This window comes from Dermacentor variabilis, chromosome 6 (genome assembly GCF_050947875.1).
Source record: "Dermacentor variabilis isolate Ectoservices chromosome 6, ASM5094787v1, whole genome shotgun sequence".
Lineage (NCBI taxonomy): Eukaryota > Metazoa > Arthropoda > Arachnida > Ixodida > Ixodidae > Dermacentor > Dermacentor variabilis.
Window position 1 is genome coordinate 157046853 of NC_134573.1, and position 26467 is coordinate 157073319.

At 47.1% G+C, this 26467-nt stretch overlaps 1 protein-coding gene across 2 annotated transcripts in view; it reads right to left on the bottom strand.

Moving 5' to 3' along the window:
* Positions 1 to 26467, bottom strand: part of LOC142585540 (glutamate receptor ionotropic, kainate 2) — a 402961-nt gene that overhangs the window by 369595 nt on the left and 6899 nt on the right. For both annotated transcript variants that reach the window (XM_075696357.1, XM_075696356.1), the window contains exon 2: positions 11661 to 13064. In XM_075696357.1, coding sequence (XP_075552472.1) covers positions 11661 to 11808 — 148 coding nt within the window. In that variant the 5' untranslated portion in view covers positions 11809 to 13064. The remainder of the gene's footprint in view (positions 1 to 11660; positions 13065 to 26467) is intronic.

Here is a 26467-nt window from a genome sequence, read left to right on the forward strand (position 1 = left end):
GCCTCCTGTGTACCTTGCTGTTCCAGGAATAGGGAAGAAAGCTAGCCTGACCACCGCGGCTCTCAAGCAGATCACATTGGAACTTTTGCATCGTTCATACGCTAACCGAATCCATGTTTACACGGATGGTTCCGTCTCGGAAAATTCTACGGGCGCCGTTGTTCTACCATCTCAATCGGTCGTCATCAAGTTTAAGACTTCACACGTAACGACATCTACAGGTTCCGAACTGGCCGCTCTTCACGCTGGTGTTGAATATATTGAAAAAGAACCGCCCAACAAATGGGCAATATTTCGTGACTCGAAAGCAGCCCTCCAGAGCTTGCGAAGTTAACGAAGTGGCAATTATGAACAGCTGGTCTCACAAATCAACGAAACCTGCCATTGCGCTTCTGAACGAGGACATGATATCATATTTCAATGGCTGCCGGGACATTGCGGCATCGTTGGTAATCACCTCGCCGATGACGCTGCCCGACGTGCCCAGGCTGGCTCACCGACAGTCCCTATACCTTTATCGAGAGTCGACGCTGCAAGAGAGCTTCGTAATCTCGCTCGTACCATCACATTAAGTTACGGGCATACACCACAGAACTCTAAGTGTCGTTTATACAGCCTCGACCCATCACTGAAACTTAAATTACCAGCGCATCTTCCGCGACGTGACGCAACACTGCTGTGTCGGCTGTAAGTAGGAGTAGCATTCACCAACTCCTACAGCTATCGTATTGGAATGGCGGATTCACCAATGTGCGCTAAGTGCAAGTGTGAAGAGACCATCAGTCACCTTCTGTGCCACTGTTCTCGCTTCGATAATCAACGTGAGACTCTCCAGTGTGCCTTGAATAGACTGGATGACAGGCCATTTACGGAAGCGAAGATCTTGGGAGCCTGGCCTGACTTTAGTGCCCGACTATAGACATCCTACACCTAAGTTCTCTCTCTCTCTCGCTCTCTTTCACTCCCCATTCCCCTCCCCACGTGTAGGGTAGCAAACTGGACTCAGTATGGTTAACCTCCCTGCCTTTCCTTCTTCCCTTCTCTCTATCTCTCTATTCCTCAGAATTTTGAGAATGACAGCCTACAAACAAATGTCATGAAACAAAACACCTACAGCGCACACCTTTTATGTGAAATCTTCTCGGACATAAATATTAGAAGCACCAAACAGTATCAGAAACCTGAAAATGATGTAGTTTTCTTGGCGCGGCTGTGGGGCACTACCTCGGGTATAGGACCACGCAAGAGGCCACCTTTCTACCAGAAAGCTCGCCTTCGCGAATAGTGTTCGCCGCCAGCGTTTACCGGTTAACATCACTGTTACATAAGCTGCAGTTGGCGGGAAGCGTGAAAAGCACTCGGGACTCTTTGAATGCTATCGGGCGTTTCACTCTTAGAGGCGGAGCTTATGCGTCGCCCAAGTGTTTTGACTGCACTTAGGGTTTTTCATCGAAAGGCCATCTGGAGTTTCCTCTTTCTCTGTTTCGTGCACCTCGCTTGCTTTTCTTCTTGCTTCCGCTTGTTTTACATAGCGCTCGACAAGCGATAAAGCGAGCATGTGAGCGTAAGTCTATCGAGAGAAAAAGGGCAAGCCAAATGACATTTCAAAATCACAGCACACTTCAATGTGCCACTTCGCTGCAGCCTTCGCGCGTGGTTCGCGTGTTTCTGTCTTCCTTTCTCGGCGTCGCATAAGAGCGAAAAATACGGCACCTGCAGGCGAAAAGAAAAACGAGAGTGATCTCACGCGAATAACTTTCTGAAACGAGAAAGTTTATCTCTGGTGCAGCAATAAGAGCTATAGCGGAATGCGAATGCATTCAGAGGCGAGATGATTATAACGCTAAACGGGCAAAATCCAGGCAGCGAACACGTTCCACGCGGCGCCCAGGAAAGCCACATTTAGCCGCCCGTAAATGAAATGCAGATTAGGCGGGCGACTGCGCAGACAAGGTTTGAGGCATCCTGCGCCCATTCTCCGAGCTCCACGCCGGGAAACTTAAAAAGAAAAAAAGAACACGCACACACATGTGAAACGCAAGCAAGCACAACAGAACAGAAACGCGGCACTGGTGGCCGATGAAAGACGCGCTGAGAGGAATTGTCGGAAGAAGAAGCAAAACTGGAGAGAATTAAAACGTGTAAGAGAGCTTGGAAAAGGGTGTTGGAGGGGAGTTGTGGTATTCGCGTTTCCGCCTCCGAGTGGAAATGAATCAAGCGGACAATCGACGAAACACGGCGCGGCGCGCGCAATCGCTGACAGCGTGCCACGAATGCGAAATGCCTCCCTTTCTCGTCCACCCCGCTTTCATTTTTGTTTCTTTCTTTTTTTTTTCGTTTTACCTATTCCCGTATTGTCCTTTCTGGGTTTTTTTTTTTTCCTTCGCAACACATAAATGCCGCCTCACTCGCCTCGCTTTCCGCGCCTATTCTCTCGCACGAGCATGCGCCGCCTTCGAAATCGCGCCAGCCAATTTCATCCGCGACGCTCCCGGCATTCAGGGCTACGTTGTACCGGCCGACACGCAACGACGAGTGAAAAAAAAAAAGAAAGAAACGCGAAGCCATGCTAGGTTATGTAAGAGGGCAGAGAGAAAGTGTCGGCCATTTTTGTTGATCGGGCAGGTGTGTTTGTGCTTTGTGCGAGTGCGAAGAAAAAAAGAAAGACATAAAAGCGAGTGCCCTCGCTTCCGCCTTCCATTTTAACGCATTGCATAGAACGTAGTATACGCGCCGATGAAGAGAAGCCGGAGAAGACCTGCTGCGCACTGCTTATAATTTGCTAGTTCTTGTTGCTGGCGCTTCTTTTTTTTTTTTTTCCGGCTGCGCTGATCGTATTCACAGGCGGTCGCACAACGTTCATGTGCCCATGTGCGTGTAATTCTATTCTTTCGCTTTTCCACCTTCCCCAACGTTCCAATGCAGGTTAGCCAACAGAGTGCACTTCCGTTTATCAGCCGTGGCTTCCAATTGTTTGTAAGAATGGCGCAGGGGCGCGTTTGGAGCTTTGCGCAGACATGACAGATGAAGCCGAGAGGGCCGGGCACATGAAGGTAAATTGACAAATCCTTTCCTTCGCAAATGCCATTTGCGATTGGCAGGCCAGATTCGCTAATAATTCACAAACATACTAACAAGGATAGCGAATATAAACAGGGAACAGTTCTAGCGTGAGAATCGTTTTGTAAATACGGGCCCCGGTCTGTGCAACGGCCTCTAAATAGATGCTCTGTCAACACTCGCGTGAGTATGCGCACGCGTTCACGCTCTTTCTTTTGTTTTCTTCTTCGCATCCCTGCGTTCATTCATGTTGAATCGATCAAATAGGGAAATCACTAGTAGAAAGCATCGCTTCAATCATGCAACTGAAGTTGATGATTAGGGAGAGGAATCGAAAAGAGTTCATACGTCGGTGGCGCGCAGTCTGTCAACAAGCTTTTTATTCCACGTGCGTTACGATGTTCTCTGTTATACATGTATACCTGAAGGAAAAACTAACGTCCTCGCACTTAAAGTGAAGCAAGCACAGTGTCGTTATCGTTTTTGTAAGTATCAAATGACACCAAGGTATCCCTCTTAGACTTTAGCCACATCTGTTTTGACATTTGGAAAGTGTTGTCGCTTTACTGAGTGAGTGGACATGTTCCCGTAGTCCATTTTAACTATAATGAAGATCTTAAAGAGTCGTCATATTTACCACGTTTACCGTGTTTGTTAAGCATGCGTTCGCATACAACGCTTTCTCGCGAAAGCTACTAGAGGAAGGGTTTCCAATATTAGACTGACGAAGAAGCTTCCCGTCAATAAGCACCTGGAAAGAGACAGCTGAGAACATAATGCCGACGGTTACTCCGCGTTTTAAGCGCGGTAAAAGAGTAGCATATTTTTGCACAGTGGCCACAGGATAACGTAAGTTATTGCGGCGTATCTATCACGGGAAAGCACCGAAGAGAGTGTTTAGGAGCTTATCAATATCTGCAGCGTCTCTAGCTGGAAACTTAGTTGATTCGCAGGGGAGTGTGTTGCTTGAGTCGACAGCCCCTCGCCTACGCTTTGCGTGAAATTTATCGTTCTTTGGAGCGTAAGCTCTCCAAAGTCGGCGGACCTTTATTTCTGTTCGTACATAAATCTGAGAACCAAAATTCAGCACCACGCAGGCAGAAGCGTAAAGAAGAATCTGACAAATTGTTTTGCGCGCACCGGCCTTTGCAGATGCTCGGCAGCGGTGACAAATCTGCCTAAGCTCAATATGAGCATAAGGCCCGAGGGTAACAAATCATTTCTGGGGAAAACAGCCTGAACTCTGGGGAACACTAGAGAAAGTGGAAACCGTTGTCGCAACATTCGAAGCACGCTAGGTGTCAGCGCGTATGTGTCGAGAGAAAGGGGAAAAATAAAAGAAGCAAATATTTTTTTTCGAACCAATCCTTCGGTTGAAAAATGCGTTCAACAAAAGGGCCACGAATGGAGCAAGAGGAGAAGTTGAGAGGCCAAATTTACTGCAACTATTGGTTTTCCGTTCACGCATTCGGTGAGTTGAGAAGGAAGGAACTTGGAATGCCCTTGTTTCACTGAGTTTTTCCGCAAGCCAGTGCAGAACATGCCGTCGGCAAAGAAAGAACCATACATATGGCCCTTGAGAATGCGCGAACGAGCAAGCGACAGCAATATGAATGATATGCGGACAACAACAACAAGAACAACAACCGAAAGAGGACTCACTACATCCGTGTACCGAAGTCATAGTTCCACGCGCCGTGGCTGCTGCCACCGTATATGAAATATGCCGCGCCGGGCTGCGCCAAGGAAAGAGGGATGTCGGGAGAGGGGAGGAACGTGAGGAAATAGAGGAAGGTCTATGCAGAGATTTTCGAAACCACCAGTGCGCTGTGAAACCGGAGAGCTCACGCGAGTCGCTTTGTGTGGTGCGAATGCGGAAACGGTAAAAAAACAAAAGAGGGACAACCAGAGAAGAAAACGAGTGAGAGATCAGCGTACATTTCGAATAAGCCGCGCTGCTGCAAGCCGGTAGACACTGGCTTTGCGCAGCTCTGACACTGAAAGGATCCGAGAAAAACGGGATTTTATTTACGCCAACTGTATTTTTCTTTGTGTTGTGTTCTTTGTGTTTCTTTCTGTCTAGGCGTGCGAGAGTTGCCACGTTTGCGCGCGTGCAATGAAAATCGCCGCGCCGAGGCGCGCACTTTCGTACGCGTGAATAAATGAACAGTAATACGTCTGGCGTGACAAGAGGCTCTCAGCTATAGCGTGCACTGTCAGCGACTGCTGTCCCCACGCTTAAGCAGAACAGCCAGCCATCGTTCAAAATGAGATAATCAGATTAGCAGAACTTTCATTTGGGGCTGCCTAGAAGGCCTAAAAAGCTTAGCATGAAGACTTCTTTTTCTTGATTCTATTTAGAGAAAGCTTTAGCAATGCGTGTTTGCGAGTTGTTTTAGGCATCTAAGGGCATTGTACATAAGTAACTCACGACACGTAAACTCAGTGCACAGTTGGAAAGTTTATTAACGCCTACTGCCGGTTAAGAATAACAATGCGCGGAGCTACACAACGTTGCACTAGTCGTGCTTAGTTTAAGCCTGACGAAAGAAAGATAAGTAGAGGTATCTCCTAGCTTGCAAATGCTAATTAGCTGCTCCCTGTCAAACTGCGAAAAAAAAAAGCAGATATGCGTGCGAATGCTTGATAAATCTAGGCGATGTAAGATATTGCGGACTATACAGGAGTCACGAAAATTCTTCGAATCGTGGAGTCAGGAGCATTTATCACATAGTCGGAGAAAAAGATCAAGCTCAGTAGTGCTTGGGTGACTGAACGCAGCGACAAGAGGAGTATCCGCCCTCACTGCACAATGGGGACTGGGGGAAAGAGAAAAGCAATATTTCACGTAAATATCGTAAACGTAGATACAGAGCGATGTGCAGAAAAGACAAGTATCGAGCGTTAACGTGCTTACTAAACCCCCCCCCTCACCCCTTTCCCATAATGCGTGGCGCTTCATTTCTGGCTTAAACCAGATTCTGGAGGTCACGGTATGGTGCGAAATGTAAGGGATAACAAACGGCGAGTGATTCGGGGCAAACAATGGAAGCTAGGAATACGTAATATGTATCCTATGACGTCATACGAGACCAGCATCCACAAGTCTTTGAATCATTGTGAATATAAAGCTAAACATACTTCAGGAGTTAGGGGGGAGGTGAGGGGGGCGGAAGCGCTATCGCTTCTTTTATTCAATTTCTTTGCATAATTCCCATAAAATACGCATATCATTTACGCCTCGCTTTTATCCAACCTACCATTTCCTCCTTCTCGGCCTACGCACCGCATGTATACTCCTTTAATCACTAATCCCCTTTCTCAGTAGATTCTGGTGTGTCGCGTTATGTTCAGAGTGTTATATTACGAAAGTAAGGCCGCTCCGCTGGAGAGTTATTGTATTTTTTGGTGGCGCAAAAGTACCGCTACATTAGACTGTAGAGCTAGAGGCAGATTGTTCAAATATGCATGCGTGAAACTTGAAAAAATGAGAATTGGGAGGGTGATGATTTACACGGATAAAAAGGAATCACGTGGCCCTCACGGTGAGGAACTGAAGCCATCATTATTCCACACAGTTTCAACGAGCTAACCAAACTGCGAAATCGTGAGAGCACACTACCCTGAATATTTCCTTTGATATACGTAGGACAACCTTGCTCGACGGTTAGAAATTTACAGGCAAGCGTCAAGCTGCGTGCTTTCATGAGCTCTGAAAGGCAAGCATGTCCATTCCACCTTTCCAGTTTATAATAAATAAATAAATAAATCAATAAATAAATAGACTGTTCCCTCAAGCAGTGTTGGTGATATTTACTGTATCACAGAAGCGTTTACCTGCCTGTTAAATCTGTTGTTATTCTTTTGGTTATTTTCATGTTACCTAATAAGTAGAAAAAGTAAATTCCCCTCCTTTCTCTCTCTCTCTCTCTCTCCCTCTATATATATGTGTGTGTGTGTGTGTGTGTGTGTGTGTGTGTGTGTGTGTGTGTGTGTGTGTGTGTGTGTGTGTGTGTGTGTGTGTGTGTGTGTGTGTGTGTGTGTGTGTGTGTGTGTGTGTGTGTGTGTGTGTGTGTGTGTTTGTGTGTGTGTGTGTGTGTGTGTGTGTGTGTGTGTGTGTGTGTGTGTGTGTGTGTGTGTGTGTGTGTGTGTGAGAGAGAGAGAGAGAGAGAGAGAGAGAGAACGGCGTTCGTGTTGTCAACTTCTCTACTCTTGTGTCCTGTCTTCACACCTCACTTCTATTTTGCATAATGTAGAAACCCTTCCCGCCCTTTGCGCACCGTTATTCCTACGTTCCTGCAATCTAACATTTAGACATCTACCTATCTGTCCTATATAAGACCGACCGCATTTCAAGAGTATCCTGTAAACTAAACCTTTCCAACAATCTGTTTACTTTTTTCTGTGATTGATACGGATACTTTTTGGTTCCTCTGTCTATGTATGAGCTGTAAGTCATGTTTGTAATGGAATACCAGCTAGCCCGTACCCAAACCCTGCTTCTTAACCGCGGCTTTTTCTAGGTAGCGGTTACAATGGATGAACATTTTACATCTCTGTGCTTATAATAACATTTGAAGTGAAGGGTCCGACGGAATCCCCTCTGGTCGGGATGGTACATGAAGAAAATTAAATGGCACCGACCAAAAAAGAGAAAGCTGGAATGACGTTCCGTCTCATTTTGAACAAGACTCCCGTGAGGGAGCCGAAACGTCATTCCACCTTTCCTTTTCTTGGCGGGTGCCATCTAATTTTCGTCATATAACAAAACTTGACTATATAAATATGATCATAGAATTAAGGGCATTTTTCTCATGCACCGCTTTCTATTGTTTCCAGATCTATTACAGGTACCACATGGTTTTTTAAGAGCACTGCGTTCTCAACAAAAAAATAATAATACTAGTAACCGTAAGAATGCGATTACACAAACAGCCACAAATATTGCGGTCCGTTTGATGCCAGTTACGATTCCATAAATATCCGTAATGCTCAGATTAAGGTACCAGTTACGAATACTGCTTTCTGTTACAGCGCGGTTTCTCAGTGATCGCAGCGATCGCAGCGGGCTATTGGCCCATGGGGTTCTTTCTTGATTCTAGGGCGTTCGGAAGGCTTGACAGAACTGTGCCTTGAGAAATTAAACGAACAAATATCAAGCCATCCACGGCACATTACCTATTGAAAGAGCGCAGAGGCTCTCGGAGCGCAGACCACACGCGAGGTCAGTATTTGCTAGTCGGCATATATGGCCTCCAAGCACGCGATCCGGTGATACGAAATGTGCACACTCCGCACTTGAGCGAGCGAGCGAGAGGCTAGCACTTTTGCCCTTGAAGCACGGACGCTTCTCCATCGAAAGAGGGGCAACAAGCAACCTCATAGCCGTTTTGCGTGATCAAATAATGGAAAGGGGGAGCGTTAGGTCCATTATGGCTCGTTAGCATGAGGAAACGCTGAGGTAAAACTGCTCTGCTGCGTGCTCACTCCGAGTTGGTCGACTTGGTTAAACCTGCCGCCCGTACCACTCGCAGTCGATCTAGCTCGTTATGCCAGGTTTGTTTCCCTTCGGTGTCTATTTTTAAGCACTCTTTATTGCGCGCCTGCATGTGTGTGTGCGTGTGCGCGTGTGTGTTTGCGCATCTGTGTGCTTTAGGGTGCGGTGCTGCCTAGCACAATTCTTATTTCAACGCTACAGTCCGAGCGTAGAAATGATGCTACATTCGGTAATATTCCAAGCCATAAGCCGGCTTACGCAAAAGTTTTTGGAGTTGCCACTCTGTTTCATTGTAGAGTTTAGTTTCAAAGATCTCAGAGGCCGCATTCTTGATAGCGTGTTTTGGGCGATAAGACCTCCTTTAAGGCGATGCAACGTCCAGGCAACGACATGGAATGTCGCCAACTGGTTACACGTCCACGTGAACCTCTGCTAAGCTGAATGTCAATTCCTTATCTACCACGACTGCACAGAGAGAGAGAGAGAGAAAATAATGCAGAGAAAGGCAGGGAGGTTAACCAGAGGTAGTTCCGGTTGGCTACCCTGCGCGGGGGGAAGGGTTAAGGGGGATAAAAAGAGAAACAGAGTGGAAGGGGGAGATAGAAAGAAAGGAAGACAAGCACGAACAAAGCGCGTACTCTACACAGCGGTAGGGGGCGGCATTTTTAGAGTCTGTCGTGAAGCCCCGTAAACCGCAAGAACCTTAATAGCGCGAGTAAGGCCTTCAACGTGGATATTCTTTCGGAGCATTGGCCTAAAGCTTTTAGTTCTGAAAGTGGACGATTGTCCAACTGGTCCAGTGCTCTGCACATCACTTGTCTCTCAGCACTGTATTGCGGGCAGACACAGATAATGTGCGCGAGCGTCTCGTCGATGTTACATGTGTCGCACGTGGGGCTGTTGGCCATTCCTATGAGGAAAGCATAGGTGTTTGTAAAGGCAACGCCTAGCCACAGACGGTAGAGCATGGTCTGTTCACGTCGTGGTAATCCAGGCGGGAGGTGCATCCGTATGTCCGGAGACAATGAACGCAACCGACACATGGTGAAAACATTTGAGTTTTCACCATGTGTCGGTTGCGTTCATTGTCTACTTGTTATCAATGGCAGTTGAACATGTATATGCGTTTAGGCTTTCCTTTTGTCTGACCGTAAGTGTGGCAACCCGAGTGTGATGCGCATGCGCAGATGTACCCGCACTTGGTCTCGCCCGTGTAGCCATAGCATTAGTGCAGCCAGCGGGCTTCTCGTCGATATACCCGAGTGCTACTCGACGAAAAAAATAACGCTCATGGTAAGTGCGATAACTCTTTAGTTACATATTAGTCAGACAGCTTAGCTCATAAATTCACTGACTTTCAGTGTTCGTTTGGCGACAGCTGTGTCTCGCTGAATGCTGAAGTTCACGGGGCAGATAGCCGAGTCGAAGCAGCGTTGGGCTCGGCCATTCGTTGCGAGGGAAATCCCCTGGGAACGTCTGATGATCACCCTTTGCCGCAAAGCAGCTTAGAGGCTGTATTCGCAAAAAGTTATTCCTTTTTCCATTCTTCTTTGGCGTCTTATAAAGATGCACTCCATTTCTTATTCTACTTCTCTTTTCCGCCACGCTGAACCTCTCGCTCCAGAGAAATTGGCGCAGTGGCGGCGTCCGAGCCAACAACTAATCACAATCTGAATCAGTATTATTAAAAGTTCGGTCACATTACACGTGTTTAGTATACAGAGGGAAGTCCTACAGTCAAAGAATGTATCGGGACCTCCTGTACAAGAACTATTGTGATATTTAGTTAAAGACTAAGGTAATGGAAAATTATTTGACTTATTACAAAATACGGCCCCAGCTCCTTCAGTAAAGCAGTTATGGAGTGTACTCATCAGAGCTAGAATTTTTACAAGTTGGTATTGATCCATCTTGAGGGGGGGCGGGGGGGATTTATATTCGGCCGTGTCACGCTCCAAAACCACTATGTGATTATGAGGCAAGCCTTAGTGAAGGACTCCGGATTAATTTGACTCACCTGTGTTTCTTTAACGCGCACGCAATGCACAGTACGCGAGTGTTTTTTGTATTTCGCCCCCTCGAAATGCGGCGCCGCGGCCGGGCTTTGACCCCGACTCGCTCGGGCTTAGCAGCGCACCGCCAGAGCCACTACGCCACTACTACACACGGGTGCATCTTGGGAGAAGGGAAAGCATTATACATAAAGGACGAAGCAAATAAACGCACGTTGGCGATGTCTCACAACACTCTTCCTCCTGTTAACTGCTTCTTTGTGTATTCTTGGGTGATGTGGACTTACAAACAATGGAATCATCCGATGGTAGAAGTAGCGCTTAGTCAACCAGTAGGTTCCTGTGCACTTAAACCTACCCATCCCGCTCTGGCCCGATTCCAAGAAAAGCAGCAAATTCTGAACCAAAACAATGAGTCCTTCGTAGTTGTAGCAAACCACAAATGTTTAGCACCGGCTCGGAATATTTGTTGATGTTAATTACGGTAAAGTGAGGTGTCACTGAGCCTTCCACGGTGTCGCATTCCGCACTAATGCCTTTACATGAGCAGGCTGTGGGGTGTATCCTACAGGGACGAATGGTCGTGGTGTGGGGCTACACCAACCCTATACCACTTTACGTGGGAGTGCACACTACACAACATAGAACACCCAGACACGAACACCGCGAGGGAGCAATGGGAGGCACTGCTGTCCAGCTCGGCCCTCGACAGCCAAAGTTATTGATGCTGCTTTTTTTCTCGCTCTCTCTCTTCCTTGCACCGCCATCATGAATCGGCTCTGTGCTCAGTAGAAGATCAGCTCGGAGTCAGCGTTAATATGTGTCTCATTCTGCTTTGCTTAGCTGTTCTGTTTGAGTCAAGATGCCCGCGTAACGTATCAGCGTCAGCGCAAGCCACCTCAATCCCTTCCAGCCCCAAAAGCAAGCAGTCCGCAGAAGTCCTTATTGATTAGCGCTGGCAAAAGCTGAAAGCAAGAACTCATGAAATCAAAGTCCCTTGCACACCTGGCTCTTCTCCAGGGCACCTGAGAATAGGCGCCCTAAGGAAGAAACAACGAAAGAAGACAACAATAACAAATGTCACCACTCACCGATCTTGATGACGGATCTGGCCGGCGTGGCGGCTTCGGCCGTTCGCAGCGCGAGTGGGCTGGTCAAGAAGAAGAGCGAGGCCAACGACTGCCAGGTGACCAGGACTATCCACAGGGGCTGCCAGAACAGGCGGCCCACTCCACTCATCGCTCGGCCGCCACACTCCCCGCTCAGCACATCACGTCCGCAGAAGCAGCAGCAGCAACAGCAGCAGCGGAAGCAGAAGACTCCTGGGGCGCTTTCCTGCTCAACGAAGGAGATGGCGCCGCGAAGTCGTCCGCCACTACCAGTTCACACTTTGCCTTGTCCTCAGTCGCCTCCCGCGCGCACACGCAAATAGCAGAACGTCAGGGGTGCATCACGCGTCCGGCTCAACAGGCGTTCAGGTTTCGATGACACCTCGCGCGGTGTGCTCTCTAGTATCGCTCGCTGCGATGACTGTTGTCCAAATAAGCCGAGTCACTGTTCTTGCGTCTTCTATGAAGCCAGCTGCCAGGGTGGCCACTCGGTCAGCGTCTGATGCGCACCGTGTTCTTTACCGCGCAGCCTCATAGTTCGATATCCACGGCCACTCGCCTCGTTTTCGCTCTACCTGCGTTCGCCAATTTTTGCTGGTCTACGGCTGCCACGAGCCTCTTCTCAGAGCACGGGGATTAACTGCGAATGGCTCAACAACGTTCGCGTGACCGCACACCTGTGGTAATCGCTCTTCTAAAAGTTAAGTACCCTATTTTCTTCAAACCGGCTCACCGTAAGAACTTTAGGAGGACACGGCGACAACGTCGCAAGAAGGAGATACGCGACAATCGGGTTTAAGGTTCCGGGAAACTTCGGTTTTTGAGCAGACGGCCACAACTTGTCGTCTGGTCTGTCGCGCACTTGGTGAAGCAACAACGGGTTAAGACGCTCACATTAGCCGCACTTAGGTGCCCACGGCGTAGAACGACTTCTGAACTGTCCGATCGGTGTAACCTTTGGGTATGCCTTCACCTGGGGCAAGGGGGGATCTTGCGAGGAAAAATTGTTTGTTCCTGGAATCCGAAGCCCAGAGAAGTGGCTTGGTCGTTCTAGCGGACACGGCGAGCTGCGCAGTTCGTTGATTTTCAAAGAGTTGTAAGTAACAAGTCGAGTTTCATGGCTATTGCGAAGCCTGGAAAAAGAAGCTCGAGCTGCTTTTCTTTTTCTTTTCTTTTTTCTTCTTCACTGGCGTTGATGGTACAAAGAGCTTAAGCTGCTGATTATTTTCTTACTGGGTGCAGTCGAGATGAAGGAGCCTTACAACAGTCTTGCGCGGATGCGATACTGAGAAGAGCAGCCGTTTCTTCTGTCTCCAAGTTGGAGTCGGCAGTCGCTGGCGTGGCCGTAGAATGAGCTCTGGAAGCAGCTCGGGTTGGCATGTGTTTCTGAAAAAAAGAAGTTGAAAACACAAAAACGAAGTCAAACTTAGTGTTTCGTTTCAGGTAAGAAGCGCACTCATTTCTCGCAATGCATAGCTAACCTGCGGGTAGATTCAAAGCCCCTCAGGTTTAGATAGTCATTCCCCATGTTTCTGCTAATGGGTTCCTGAGTCCTTGCGCAAGGCACGGATCTTTTCAGTTTATGTTCAAAGCCACAGACGCACACTCCCACATTTTCATCAGTGGTCAGAGAGTAAATTTAGCGTTTCTTTCCGCACGAATTATGTTCCCCGCGCAACTGCGATGTAATGAGTACAAAATGACAAGACACTTTATTTATTATATAGACCACAGCAGAGACGACTTGAAAAGGATTTTTGAATATTCAGCCTTAACATTTCATCCTAGGAAACCTGCAGCATTCATCACAAAATTTTAACAAAATCCCAATTTTTTTTTTTTACTTCAGCGCGTCCTATGTAGGAGGACGTGTGTTGTAATGCCCGTAAAGGTGCAGTACAGGTACGCTGAAATGAGAAATTTCGACAATACGTTTTAAGTGATCAAGAACAGAAGCAGTGACTTCTTGAAGTACGGGACTCGGGACTCATTTAGCTAACCAAGAGAGGCTTGGCTGCAGTAGTACAGAAAGCACGAAGTAATGAACGACGGAACAAAAGAAAGAAAGAAAGAAAGAAAGAAAGAAAGAAAGAAAGAAAGAAAGAAAGAAAGAAAGAAAGAAAGAAAGAAAGAAAGAAAGAAACCTATTTGGGCCTTGAAATAAGGGAAGGAAAATCAAAGCACTACCAATGCCTGCAATAGATTTGGCCTGGAATGAACGGCACTGTGACGAACGCATGGCCACAATCAGGGACGTTGCTCACTGGCAGAATATCCGCTTGGAATGTGTTGGCTTTCAGTCCACCTTTTTGACGTCATGGCAACGAGCTGCAAGACTTCTCTACCAAGCGAAATGTTCACTCCGTCTGTCTCGTCCGTCATACTACTGCTCACCTGGCTGTCTGGCGCGTTTGTTTTAAACAGGAGGAGACGTAGAACAACAGAACTTGTCCTTCGGCTAGCCTGTTCATGCTTCCAGCGATAACCATAACGTTGCCTGCGATTATATTGTGTTGTTAAGGCTACGGTTATAATGCAGCGCCCACGATAACTATAACTATATCCATTCGCGACTAGTCTATCTATATCTTCACCGACCTCAAATATTCCAAATTTTCAATTTCTCCTTCAATTATTATTATTCATTTCTTTAATTTCCTGCATTTCTGATAAGAGTTTCTTATTGGTGATATTGGAATATCTGGCTGCTCGACAGCCTTCTGCCCCATAATTTTGTCCCCTAATCTAATACAACAAATGTGCCTTACTCTGGCTACTCCTATAGACTTCATCAATTAGATTATAGGCAGTGTCAGTCATAGTCGCTGCAAGGTTGATGACATTTATTAACAAGATTTTCTTCGGGAATTTATACCCTTTGGCCACCTAGTATGGTGAGTTAAGCAATAATAACGACTGTGGTATAAGCAAGCCACGTGCATGGGGCCCATAGTGTCCTGGTCTTTGCTGGAGTGCTGTATCCGTTGGCTAGTCTAAAAAGCAACCATGCGTTGGTCGGGACTGTTTCAGAGTTCCCTGCGTTTACCTCAGCATAGAGCATTCGCAATACCAACGTCTCCATCACGAAGTACCACCTCGATTTCGACAATCTGTGAAATGGCGGTAGTGCCCAAGCGTCACTTGATCATACGACAAAATGTCGCCAGCCGCTTCATGTAAAAACACCCGCGTTTTTCCCTTGAAATATTTAACAAAGAACATTTAGCGCTTACCGCTGCTTTGCTCTTGAACAAATGTAGCATCTGGATTGCAATTTATGATTGGGATCGTTCAATGTAACAGTTAACACGGGGATTTGCCCGATTTTTCAAGGAAAATAATGTGAATTTGAGTTTATCTGCGCTTGTCCTGGGGCCGATTTCACAAAGCTATTCGCTCGTAAGCGCTCCTCGAGCGCGGATTCAGGATTTTTTTTTTTTTCGAGGTAGGGTGGGTCCGATCTTTAGGTAGTGATTGATGGTGATGAGTTTTTGTGTGCTGGCGGGTTCTCTTCAATTATCATTAAACCTTTCTTATTTTTTCTTTTGTCTCTCCTGAGCAAAAGAACAGTAACAGCTGGGGCAAAAGACTTCATGAGTTTTCAGATTGAGTTTTCGGATGCCGTACGCTGGTGCTGCGAACACAAACTCGGGGAGGGGAGGGGGGGAGGCGATGCTCAAGGAATCCGGACATCCGCTCTGGAGCCGCGCATGGCGCTCCTTACCATGGCCTTGCCGTTTTCGCTTGTAATGTGCATCACAATTGCGTGTAACTTGCTCCTACGAACAAATCTATCGTAAGAGCTTTTTCTGAATACAGGTCCTGATGTCCACATCACCATCCATCAGCGATTATCGAAAACTAGTCTCGAAGCACATGCTTTGCTCAACTGCAACCGCTAGAAGTGACAAGGTAATGTCATAGCCGCCATGTTTTAGCAATCACTCACTGCAATCGGTGTATATGAAGGAAAGTTCGGGTTCTCTCTTTTTTTTCATTCTTTTTTATGACAAACCAAGCAAATAACAACATCAACTGTTATATCGAAAAATTCGAAAAATTAACTCTGCAGAAGTACCTACGCTCAATGTCTGACCCGGCGGCCACGCAAAAGTGGCGAGGCATTGCTACTGGCATTGGTCACCGCGAACTGCGAGCTGCCTTGGATGTTAACCAGTCAAGAGTCTGGTTGGCTGCCCTACGCTGGTGGAAGGGAGAAGGGGAAGAGAGAGAGATTAACGCCTGAGACCACTGGTGTCGCGTCGCGCGGAGGCGTAATTATGCGGCTATTTTCATATTTCACGCGTTTTCTTCATAACGCGGAAAAAAAATAACTACACGAGACATAGCGCACTGAGAACAACTGAGTTATTACTTTCCTGTGAAAATTGGCGCCCTCAATTTCGTAATTAAAGGTATCGTAAATAATCTCATCTAATTATCAATAGTTGAATTACGAAGAAAAGGATCCTGGTCCGGTACGTCACTGCCACCGAATACCCATTGCTTGCGTCCTTGTATGATCTAGATATTATTATTAAGAGCTTGGCCAACGTTATCTGGGACACACCGTAGATGCCTCCCGCGTCTAGGATAACTATATATTAAGTACTTACGAGGTGTGTTGCGTAATTACGCATGCACATCTGCGTTCGCACACACGTTTGCATAACTGCGAACTTCTATGCGCATTCTCGGACAATTTGCAGTGTATTTTCATTCATGGAACTGTATATATCAATAAAGGGAAAATCAGACATTCACGCAATCGTAGCAACGATTGCTATGATTGGGCGGATGCCTAATTTTTCCCTTTATTAATTACTTCTCTCCACCTGGCGGGTTTCCGCAGGACTATTACGTCAAACTGTATACAAGTTCGTAGATATTTGTGCGTGTTCCCGTATTGTGTTTTGTGGCTTAATTCCTGAACTAGTGGACATAAATTTGTATGTGTTCACGCTTGACTGTATTCAGTCATGCGCATTTTGTGATTTCATTTTGTTTTACGTGTGAATGAGAGTTACCGGTGCCACCTAAAGCCACCAACCAATCCTTTAATGATTTTTTCAATAAAATAAGATAATACACAACGACTGATTTACCTTTCATTCTCGCCGACCTTTCGATCCCTCCCAAGCTTTCCCAGGGCAGAAGACCCACTAGAGCTCAGTTTCAAGAACATAACTAAATTTGCGCTTCGACGAGCGAGGATAAAAAGCACACGATGCAACTACAGAAGAAAAAAGGCCGCTTCACACATTAACGAACTGCTACGTCTCGCAGCTATTCCAGAGCCCATAGACTGTGACTAATTAGCCTCGTAATCAGTTTAACGCCTCGTTAGCACGACTGTTCTGTTTTTCTTGCGCCCCCCCCCCCCCGCACATGTGGCGCCTATATCAGGAACCCGAACGGAAGAATAGACGCGTCGAACTCATCTATGTAGCGCATACAGTCCCACAACTAGAAACAATGTATCTCTGCTTACGCACGCTGCGTTACCTGTGTGCTTTTCTCTGCCAATTTGATTTTCTAGATTTCAGCCGAGCATCCTGTTTTCTCTCTTTGCCTAACATTCGAAGAGAGAGAGAGAGAGAGAGAGAGAAAGCAAGGAGAGGAAAGGCAGGGAGGTCAATCAGACGAGCGTCCGGTTTGCTACCCCTTACTGGGTTTTAGGAAAATAGGAAATGAAAAAAGGAAAAGAGGAAGAGTGTCAGCACTGAGTGTACGTGGGGGATGCACAGGAGCTTTAGAAGCGGCCTCTCAAGCCGGTGCACTTCAAGTACTGTACTAGCGCACGAACCGCGTTTTCTTTCTTTGGCAGTGACGTATGTGACCACGGTTCGAGTATCTTTGGCTCAGAAGACGGTATCGAGAACGGTCGGTTCGCAGTTGTCCGGAGACAGAGAGGGGGGCGTTGGACTTGGTAGTGATATATAAACGTATATATATATATATATATATATATATATATATATATATATATATATATATATATATATATACGTTTATTGAAACAAAAAGAAAGAAAAAAAAGTGCAGAAAGCGAGTGGGTAGAGCCCCTAGTCCAGGGCCCCACTGGCTTGAGCGGTTCGCCGTGTCTGGTCGAGGAGCGCTAGTTGCATTTCCCTATCCTCTCTGGCGAGCCAAGTCTCCCACTGCTCCCTTCCGAAAAGTTTGCCGGTTATTATTGGTGTACTAATTTCGGGTGGCCTGTTCTGGCAATCCCACGTAATGTGGGCGAGAGTTGGCCGGCCTCCGCACCAAGGACAGCAAGCGCTCTACAGCGTTGGGTGAATGGCATGTTTCAAATAAAGGTTTGGAAATGTGTGCGTCTGTATTCGGCGCCAGTCATAAGAGTCCCGCCTGGATGGGTCAGGGTGTGGTGGACTGTACACGCGGCCACAAAAGTTTACGGACCACGGGATCTCAGAAAACGTTCAATTCCCGGGCAGCTTGCAGTAGTAACCAGTAAAACTGTATACGACAATGTCGTTAGCATATTCTAGTCGAGGCGCGAAATGAAAATACCAGGTTGCATTGTGAGGTTGCGGAGATATTAACCTTTTTCTCACATTTCACGGTCCGTAATATTTTGTGGCCGGGTGTACTTTCTTCGCTCGCGCCGTTGGTGCTCGAGGATGTCTCGTGGTAAGAAGGGGGTTTTCGTCAGAGTGGTTGGCCGCTCGGTTGACAAAAGCACGAGCTGCGCCGTCCGCTCTCTCATTGCGCTCGAGTCCTGCGTGACCCGGGCACCAGATAATCATGTGTTTCTGCGTTAGGTTGGATCCTAATAGGTGAGCGGTGCTGTGTGGTAACCTCCCGATGAGGAAGAGTCTACATGCGACTTCGGAATCTGTAAGAGTTATCGACGATTGTCCCAGAGCGTCCCTAGTTTTAATAGCTAGCGCGATGGCTGAAGCTTCTGCAGTATTCGCAGATGCAACTCTAGCCGTGGCGCAAGTCACAAACCCTTGATCTGCGGCCGCTCCTACTACTGCGAGGGCGTACTTGTAAGCATCACATCGAGCGACATCTGTGTATACTGTATCCGGGTTTCCACCGAATTGCTGCATTAACTTTCGAGCTCGAGCACTTCTACGACCCCGGTGGTATTTCGGACTCGTGTTCTTAGGGATTGGAGCTACTACGATCCTTTCACGTAGGACTTTGGGCAGAGATTCGAGTTCTTCTCCCGCATACTGTGGACGAGTAGGGTAAACTACGCGGCAAAGTAATTTTCTGCCAGAGGAGGTTAAGCTAAGCCTCTCCCGTTGAGATATGAGCGTCGCTGCCCGTAGCTCCTCGTAGTTATTGTGAATCCCGAGGGCCAGCAGGCGTTCAGTAGAGGTTCCCTGTGGTAGGCCGAGAGCCGCTTTGTACGACGTTCTGATCAACGCATCTAGGGCCTTTAGTTCTGTTTTCGTGGGGTCCTGGAAAGGGAGGCTATATGTGAGACGACTTAGCAGAAAAGCCTGAACGAGCCGGATCGTCTCTGTTTCCTTGAAACCCTTTAGGTAATAAGTTACTCTACGAATCATACGGGAAATCTGTTTCACCGTAGTTCTAATGGTTTTAATGGTGTGGTCTACTCGTTTGTTGCTTTGCAGCCACAGTCCGAGGACTCGCATTTTCTGGACCTCCCTTATCTGGCTGTCTCCTAGAAACAGGTTGACCGGCTCATGAGTTTGACGGTCTCAACCTCGGATCTTGATAAATTCTGATTTATCGGAAGCGCAGCTCATTCCGCTACTGCGAGCGAAGGTTTCAACAACGGTCGCTGCTTCTTGCAGGATCTGTTATTTTTGTCCTAACGAGCCGCTGGTTGTCCATAGGGTAATATCGTCTGCATATAACGCGTACCCCAGCCCGGGTATGACGTCGAGTGTTTTGGCTAAGCGTCTCATGCCGATATTGAAAAGAAGGGGGGACAGTATCGCCCCTTGCGGTGTACCTCTATTTTGCATGGGAAAAGGGTCTGAGCGCGTAGTGCCGATGCCTATTGTCGCGATGCGAGAGGTCAGGAAAGAGCGGGCGTAGTCATAGATTCTTTGTCCACAACCGATTTCATTTAGCTCAGATAAGATAAGTTCATGTGAAATAGTGTCGAATGCGCTTTTCAAATCAAGAGATAGGACGAGATGTCCCGCACCAACCGTGGTGTTGCAAAGAACTTCTTCGCGAAGTAGCAGAAAACATCTTGTGTGGACAAATGTTGGCGAAAGCCGAATATGTTTGGGGGAAATAGGTTGCGGTCTTCAGTGTAAGACGTGAGACGTGTGTGAATCACCTTCTCAAATAATTTGCCAAGACAGGAGGTTAGTGATATCGGACTGAGATCTTGTAGATCATGAGTTTTTGCTGCTTTCGGAATAAGCACGATTTTGGCTTCCTTCCACCGTTGTGGAACCACGCCCCTCTCCCACATCTGTTCATTAAAATACAGGGTAAGCTGTTCTAGGTGCTCGTCGCTCAGGTTCCGGATCATAGAATTTGTGAGCTGATCTGGTCCTGGAGCAGTATTTCTCTTCGCAGCTTGCGCTGCCGCGAAGAGTTCTGCCTTAGTTATCGGAGCGTCTAGCACCGCGTTTTCTTGTCCTTGGTATGGCAAGGTGCATGGGGGAGTGATTACTGCTCCTACGTACTTCTCTTTAAGCTTAGTGAGGAGGGCCTTATCTGTTCCTGAATATTCTCCGGCAAATTTTTGAAGGGTGCGGTTATTGGCCGTTTTGGCTTTTCCTGGTTCCATTATGCTGCGAAGTATCGCCCATGTCTTGGATGTGTAAAACGTTTCGCGAAGTGAGTCGCAAAAAATCGCCCAACTCGCTGCCTCTAACCGCTGTGCGTAAGCGTTTGTCCGCTCGGATATTTCAGCAATTCTGTGGCGCAGTTTGCGATTAAGTCGCCGTTTTTTTTTTCCATCGTTTCGTCAGCCCCCTTCTGGCTTCCCACATATGTAGCAGGTGGTTGTCAACTACCGGCGTTTCCGCTGTGAGCGCTAGCCGCTTGGATGTTGCTTCATGAGCGTCTCGTATGGGCGTTGCCCACTCTTCAGCGTTCTCAGGTGATATCTCCGGCATGGGGATTTTGCGATAATTTACCCAGTTCGTGATTGCCACCTGGCCACAGGGTCGCCCAATTTTTGGGGAGCCTATTGACACGCTGATGATGAAATGGTCACTGCCTAGATTCTCTCCTAGATTGGTCCAGAATACCTCGTCGACATTATTTGTGAATGTGAGATCTGGAAAGGTGTCTGCACTGACGCTGTTACCTAATCTCGTCGGGTTTTGAGGGAGAATGGTGAGTTGGAGATCATATGCTTCGGCCGCTCGATCGAGCTTCCGGTCTCTAGGGGCGTCTGTTCGTTAATCCCAGCTGGTGTGAGGGGCATTGCAGTCCCCAAGAAGCAGTAGTCTATCCTGGGTGCCGGAGCGACACATGACGTACCAAATGAGGGCCTCAAGATCGGCCCTCCTTTCTTTAGGTGGGCGAAGACGGGTACACAATAGGTGTCCGATGGTTTCCTCGCACCTACAGAAGTCGCACGTCGGGCTATTGGCCATTCCTACACGATAAACGTAAGGGTGCGTAAATTGCACTCTCAGCCACCAGCAACGACTTCCAGTTAAGTATGTTGGAAAAGTTCGGTGGCGTATTTAATTGGTTTGATGCAACCAATATAAACCTGTGAAATCAACGCTCTATCAGATATCCGTAACTAATGATTTCCGGCCATAGACGTCACAGTATCTACCGTATATTACACAACTCAAATTCATGCGGGCCTTATTAAACTAAACCGCATTAGAAATAAATATTCAGTGGCGCATGGACTTTAGCGCAATAGCGTTAAGGGCCCCGTGTGGCAGAAAGCCTGACGTCGGCGTCCCGCATTCAGCGTCGACCATGTTTTCGGTAAAGATTGTTCCCAACCACGCATACTGAATCACTCTTCTATCACCAAAGTTGCTCACACCTTCTCTTTTATTCTTTACAAAGTTATTCCTCGGAACTTTGAGAACGGCAACCCACAAACGAAGGTAATAAAACACCCGACAGCGCATAACTTTTATGTTAGACCTTTTCAGACTGAAATATTGAAAGTGTGAAACAATAACAAGAGATCGACCCACGCAAAAGCCGCGTTTCTACCAGAATGCTTGCCTTGGTGCATAGCGTTCGCCGCCAGCCTTTTCCGGTAGGTGTTACGGTTACATAAGCTGCAGTTGCCGGGAAGCATGAAAAGCAGTCAGGGGCCTTTGAATTCTGTCGCGTTCCACTCCCAAAGGCGAAGCTTAAGCGTACTCCAGATTTTTCTGCACTTTGGTATAGCTGTGCTGAGATGGTTCTCTTTTGCTTCAGCTGTACTGCGCAGTAACCGTACAACGTTGTTTTAAGATATTTGAGCGCTTTATGTCACAATTAACTCACTGTGTCGCTAAATTTTCAGTACACAAACGAATATTCAAACTTCTAGGTCTACGTCTCGCTACAGACAAGCTTCACGTCAGTATACAAGAAACGCATGACATCGCTGGCGCATATAGGCTCACTGTACTTTTGATATTACTCGTCAAGCCACATCAATTCATGGCCGCAATAATAAACGGCCTGGCGTTTTCTTTCTTTTTTTTTTCCTGCACAATCATAAAGGTCTCTGGAGCAATAGAATCCCGTGTCTGCCGGAACCAAATAGTTCGCGGTAGGCAAGAGGTAGGCAGATATCTGCGGGACGTGACAGCCTGGAGCAGGTTCTATATTTAGGTGACATTTTGGCTCTGCAACACTCACCTCGGGTGATTACGCTGAGTTATTAAACCTAGTTTAATTCATATAGTTCTGAAAACAGTGCTATGGTAGAAACTAAGCCAAAGTTTGGCCTTTATAAACTGCCAATGCAGCGATTAGGTTAAAATAAGAAATCATAGAGTTGTTCAAATACGCAAGTGCAATGCAGACAAACCCGCGCATCATAAATAATTACTGTGCTGGGTTAGGCGCTGTACTGACTACGCGACCACTGAGTATAGTGCTAGATTTCTCAATAGCATTAGTATGATGATGTATGTATGATGATACTGCATTATTATGATGTGTGTTTCCTGCTATGCCTGCGTGAGAAATTAGTAGGGAGCACTATGACGCAGCCTTCCGTGTGGAGTACCGGAGCCTTCATTGCCCTAGGCGTCTCCTAGACGACCGATCGTACATCGCTCGACGTGTGTTCTTTTTTAACACAGAGGCCCTCTGTAGCTATACGTATTCGACTAACTTCCGGTCTAAGCCTAACACACCTTATGAGACTACCGGCGTAAAGTTTCTCAACCACTATGCTCTTTCAACCTCGTAGACCTAATTACTGCCACGCGCTCAGAAAACGTTTATCACAGGCAAAGCTCCAAGCTCTGCTCACTAAATTCGATAGATTGAAAATAAATAGTCCCCCACAAAATTTTACCTACGTTCCTTGGCAGCATAGTGCACTGAGTCAGCGCACTTTTTCACGCGTTTACGCAAACCCTTGATGGGGCTTATCCTTCAATTGGATTCAAATATTGGAAATAATAATAATGATGTCATTTATTCCCACAAGGAGAACCAGAGATCACTGACTGGGGAGAGGAACGTAGAGTAAGGCAAATAGGCACCCACTCTCGGAAATTAATCACGAAATGCGCTGCCATGCCTTCAACAAAGCACGGGCAAAGTAAGTCTACAAAAATGAAAGCAATGGCAAACAACTAATTTTTCTTTTGTACGGGCTTCCTTACTCTCTGCCAGTTGTCTTTTCTTTTCCTTTTTTTTCATTTATTTTGTTCGAGCTTAATGCGACTGAGCTGTATGTGTTGCATTACACTAATGACATCCCATACAATGCAGGAAAAAGGAAATGCGATCTCTTCTTGCGCCACTCTTGTACGGCAGAACGCACCAGGTGAAGCCATAAACAACAACTTGGTACGTTTTCTCTTTAAACTGCTTACCGGTGTAAGATAACACCATATTAAATTATCCTTGTTCTTTCTTGCAACACTCGGCTTGTCGCATCGAAAATATAAGGAGTGAGCATGGCGCGTATATATGAGATGAATGAGCTTTCATAACGCATGAGCGTCGTATGGTATCACTTCTTTTCGATGACCCATTTTTAGTAGACTGCGTACTTTCGTTCGGGGTTTTCTCGGGAGTATCGAGTGGTGCAAGCATGTTGGCGTTGCTCTCACCAAGTCTGAAAGCTGGGGAGTTATTCTGTAAGAGTCCACCTAGTGGATATGTCCATTTCGTCTGTTGCTGAAGTTATGATGGGCTGGGCTGGGCTGTGCGTCCACGGCAGCCTAGGTACCACAGCCAATCAGAACTTCAACAGCAGACGAAATGGACATGTCCACTAGGTGGACTCTTATGTATCTCCCCTGGTATTCTTTGTAAGGATTCACGCATAAAAACAAAACAGCCAAAAGAAAAGTAGACAAGTGCTGCCTACTCTAAGGTGTCCCCGTGGTTTTCGCGCTCATTTGTTCTTCAGCTTTGGGCTCTGGGCAGACAAACTTGTAACTCTCATTATATTTCTTGGGATAGATGTTGGAGCCATCGTTCCGGCTACCGCGGTCGCGTTGTTGACGTCGTAGGCCGGCGCTCAAGTGCCGGAAGTACCTTGTCATTTCCTTTTCCAACAACAACAACAACAAAATATTAAGAAAAGCTATTCTGAAGTCATGGGCTCACCGCGGCAGAAAGTAGGCTTATCTAAAAGTTGACGTGCCCTTGTCAGTTCTGCTGATCCTAGACTTTTCCGATTTCTTGAGCGCATACTTCAGGAAACACGGGAAAGCTGCTTTTCTGATAAGCAATGATCGCCAACGATGAAAGCATACTCAGCTCGTATTGACACGGTCAGGTCATTGAACGGCGCTGTGGTTACAGCAAGCGACGCTAAGGGATTGTACGCAAGGCTAGTGTGACATTGACTGAAGTCTCACTAAACGTACTACGGTGCTAGCTTATTGCTGTCATCGCAATAAATGAATTATGTTAGGTGAAAGTGCATTTTATTTCATATTTTGAACAACTTTTCAATTTCACTTCCGCATCGACTAATGCGCAGTAATGCGAAGCTTGTAACTAAAATAAACCTGCACTGACACAGGCAACTAGGTAGTGTGATGAACTTAGGGGCGATAGTCAGCTGGCGCAAGGTAGGGGTAAGTGAAGGCCGCCGACAGGGGCCTTAGCTCTGCAGTAGATATAAACGCTTAAATTGAAATTAATTGAATTCTAGGAATTCTAGGAATTTACGCACCAAAACTACGATCTCATTACGAGGCATGATGGGGATGGCATAAAAAAAGTTATGATAGCGACGATGATGTTGATGATGATGTCAACTACTGAACATCAAGAATGAAACAGAAAAAATCGTGGAGCGCTCAATTTCAGACTTCAGCAGGAGTTCAACAACGTTACGTTCAAACACAAGCACGCTCCCTGCATATATATTGAGACAAGGTGGCACGTAACGAAAAAAAAAATAACAATAATAAAACGTTAAGCAGGAATCACACATTCGATAACTTACCACTCAAGCCACAAATTTTGAACTGGCTTCCTTTTTAGGCTCGCCAGCTCCGTTACTACACGGACTACCCCATTTCCCGCCCCTAATTCACTTTCATACCACACGCTTCCAAGCCGTTCGTACCTCCGCAATTTTGTTAGCCGCCACTGTATACGTGGAGGAGCGCCGGACGGGCCTTATAATTTCGCACACCTGCCCCACTCCATGGCGAACTCAGGCGGCTATGGCGGTGCAAACGTCGGGGGCGACCATCGCGCTTGTGTATCGCACGCAGCATCGCAATTTGCCGTCGCCCTTCGTGGGCTGCGCTCTGTTCTTGTGCGTAACAAATTTCGCTCGCTTTGGCGCGTTGCGTCGGGCGATAAATTTAGTCTTGATTCTGCGTAATATTTGTGCCCACCTGGAAGACGCTCGCCTCGCAGCGACCACACACTTAAGGTGGCGCTATCTTCGCCAACTGCTCCTTCAATGAGGCCCGCTTGCACCAAAAAAATAAAATATGGCGTTTAACATGCCAAAACCACTTTCTGATTGTGAGTCCCGCCGTAGTGGAGGGCTCCGGAAATGTCGACCACCTGGGGTTCTTTAACGCGCACCTAAATCTAAATACACGGGTGTTTTCGCATTTCCCCCCCATCGAGATGCGGCCGCCGTGGCCGGGATTCGATCCCGCGACCTCATGCGCTGCAGCCTAATGCCATAGCCACTGAGCAACCACGGCGGGTCCGCTTGCCCCAGGTGCACGCAGTGTTCATGGGCGACCTTGCAAGGAAGCGTTGTAAAACTGCCCGTAGTTTAGACAAACTGGCACGGAAATCGGCGCTCCGGATGCACCACAGTACCCACACATTTGTCGGTTCTCAGTGAAGCGGCGTTACAAATCTTAGCTGTGTACCTAATGGGGCTTCTAATGCCTTCAGGACTTCGTTAACTACTTCGTTAACCACTTCGTTAAGCGGCGGTGTTATGTTAATTGGATTATTTTGGACTTCGCCTGTCTTGCTCTGTTTAGTCAACCCTGAGGTCGTAGAACTCGCCTAGCTTTCCGTTCTTGCAGGCTATTTCGAATCCGTCGAAACTTTCTAACTTTCAGATTAAATGTTAATTTTGGGGGTTCACATGTCGGAAGCACACCTGATTATGAGGCACGCCGTAGTTGGGGACTGCGGATCAACTTTGAGTATCTGAGGTTCCATACCGTGCACCG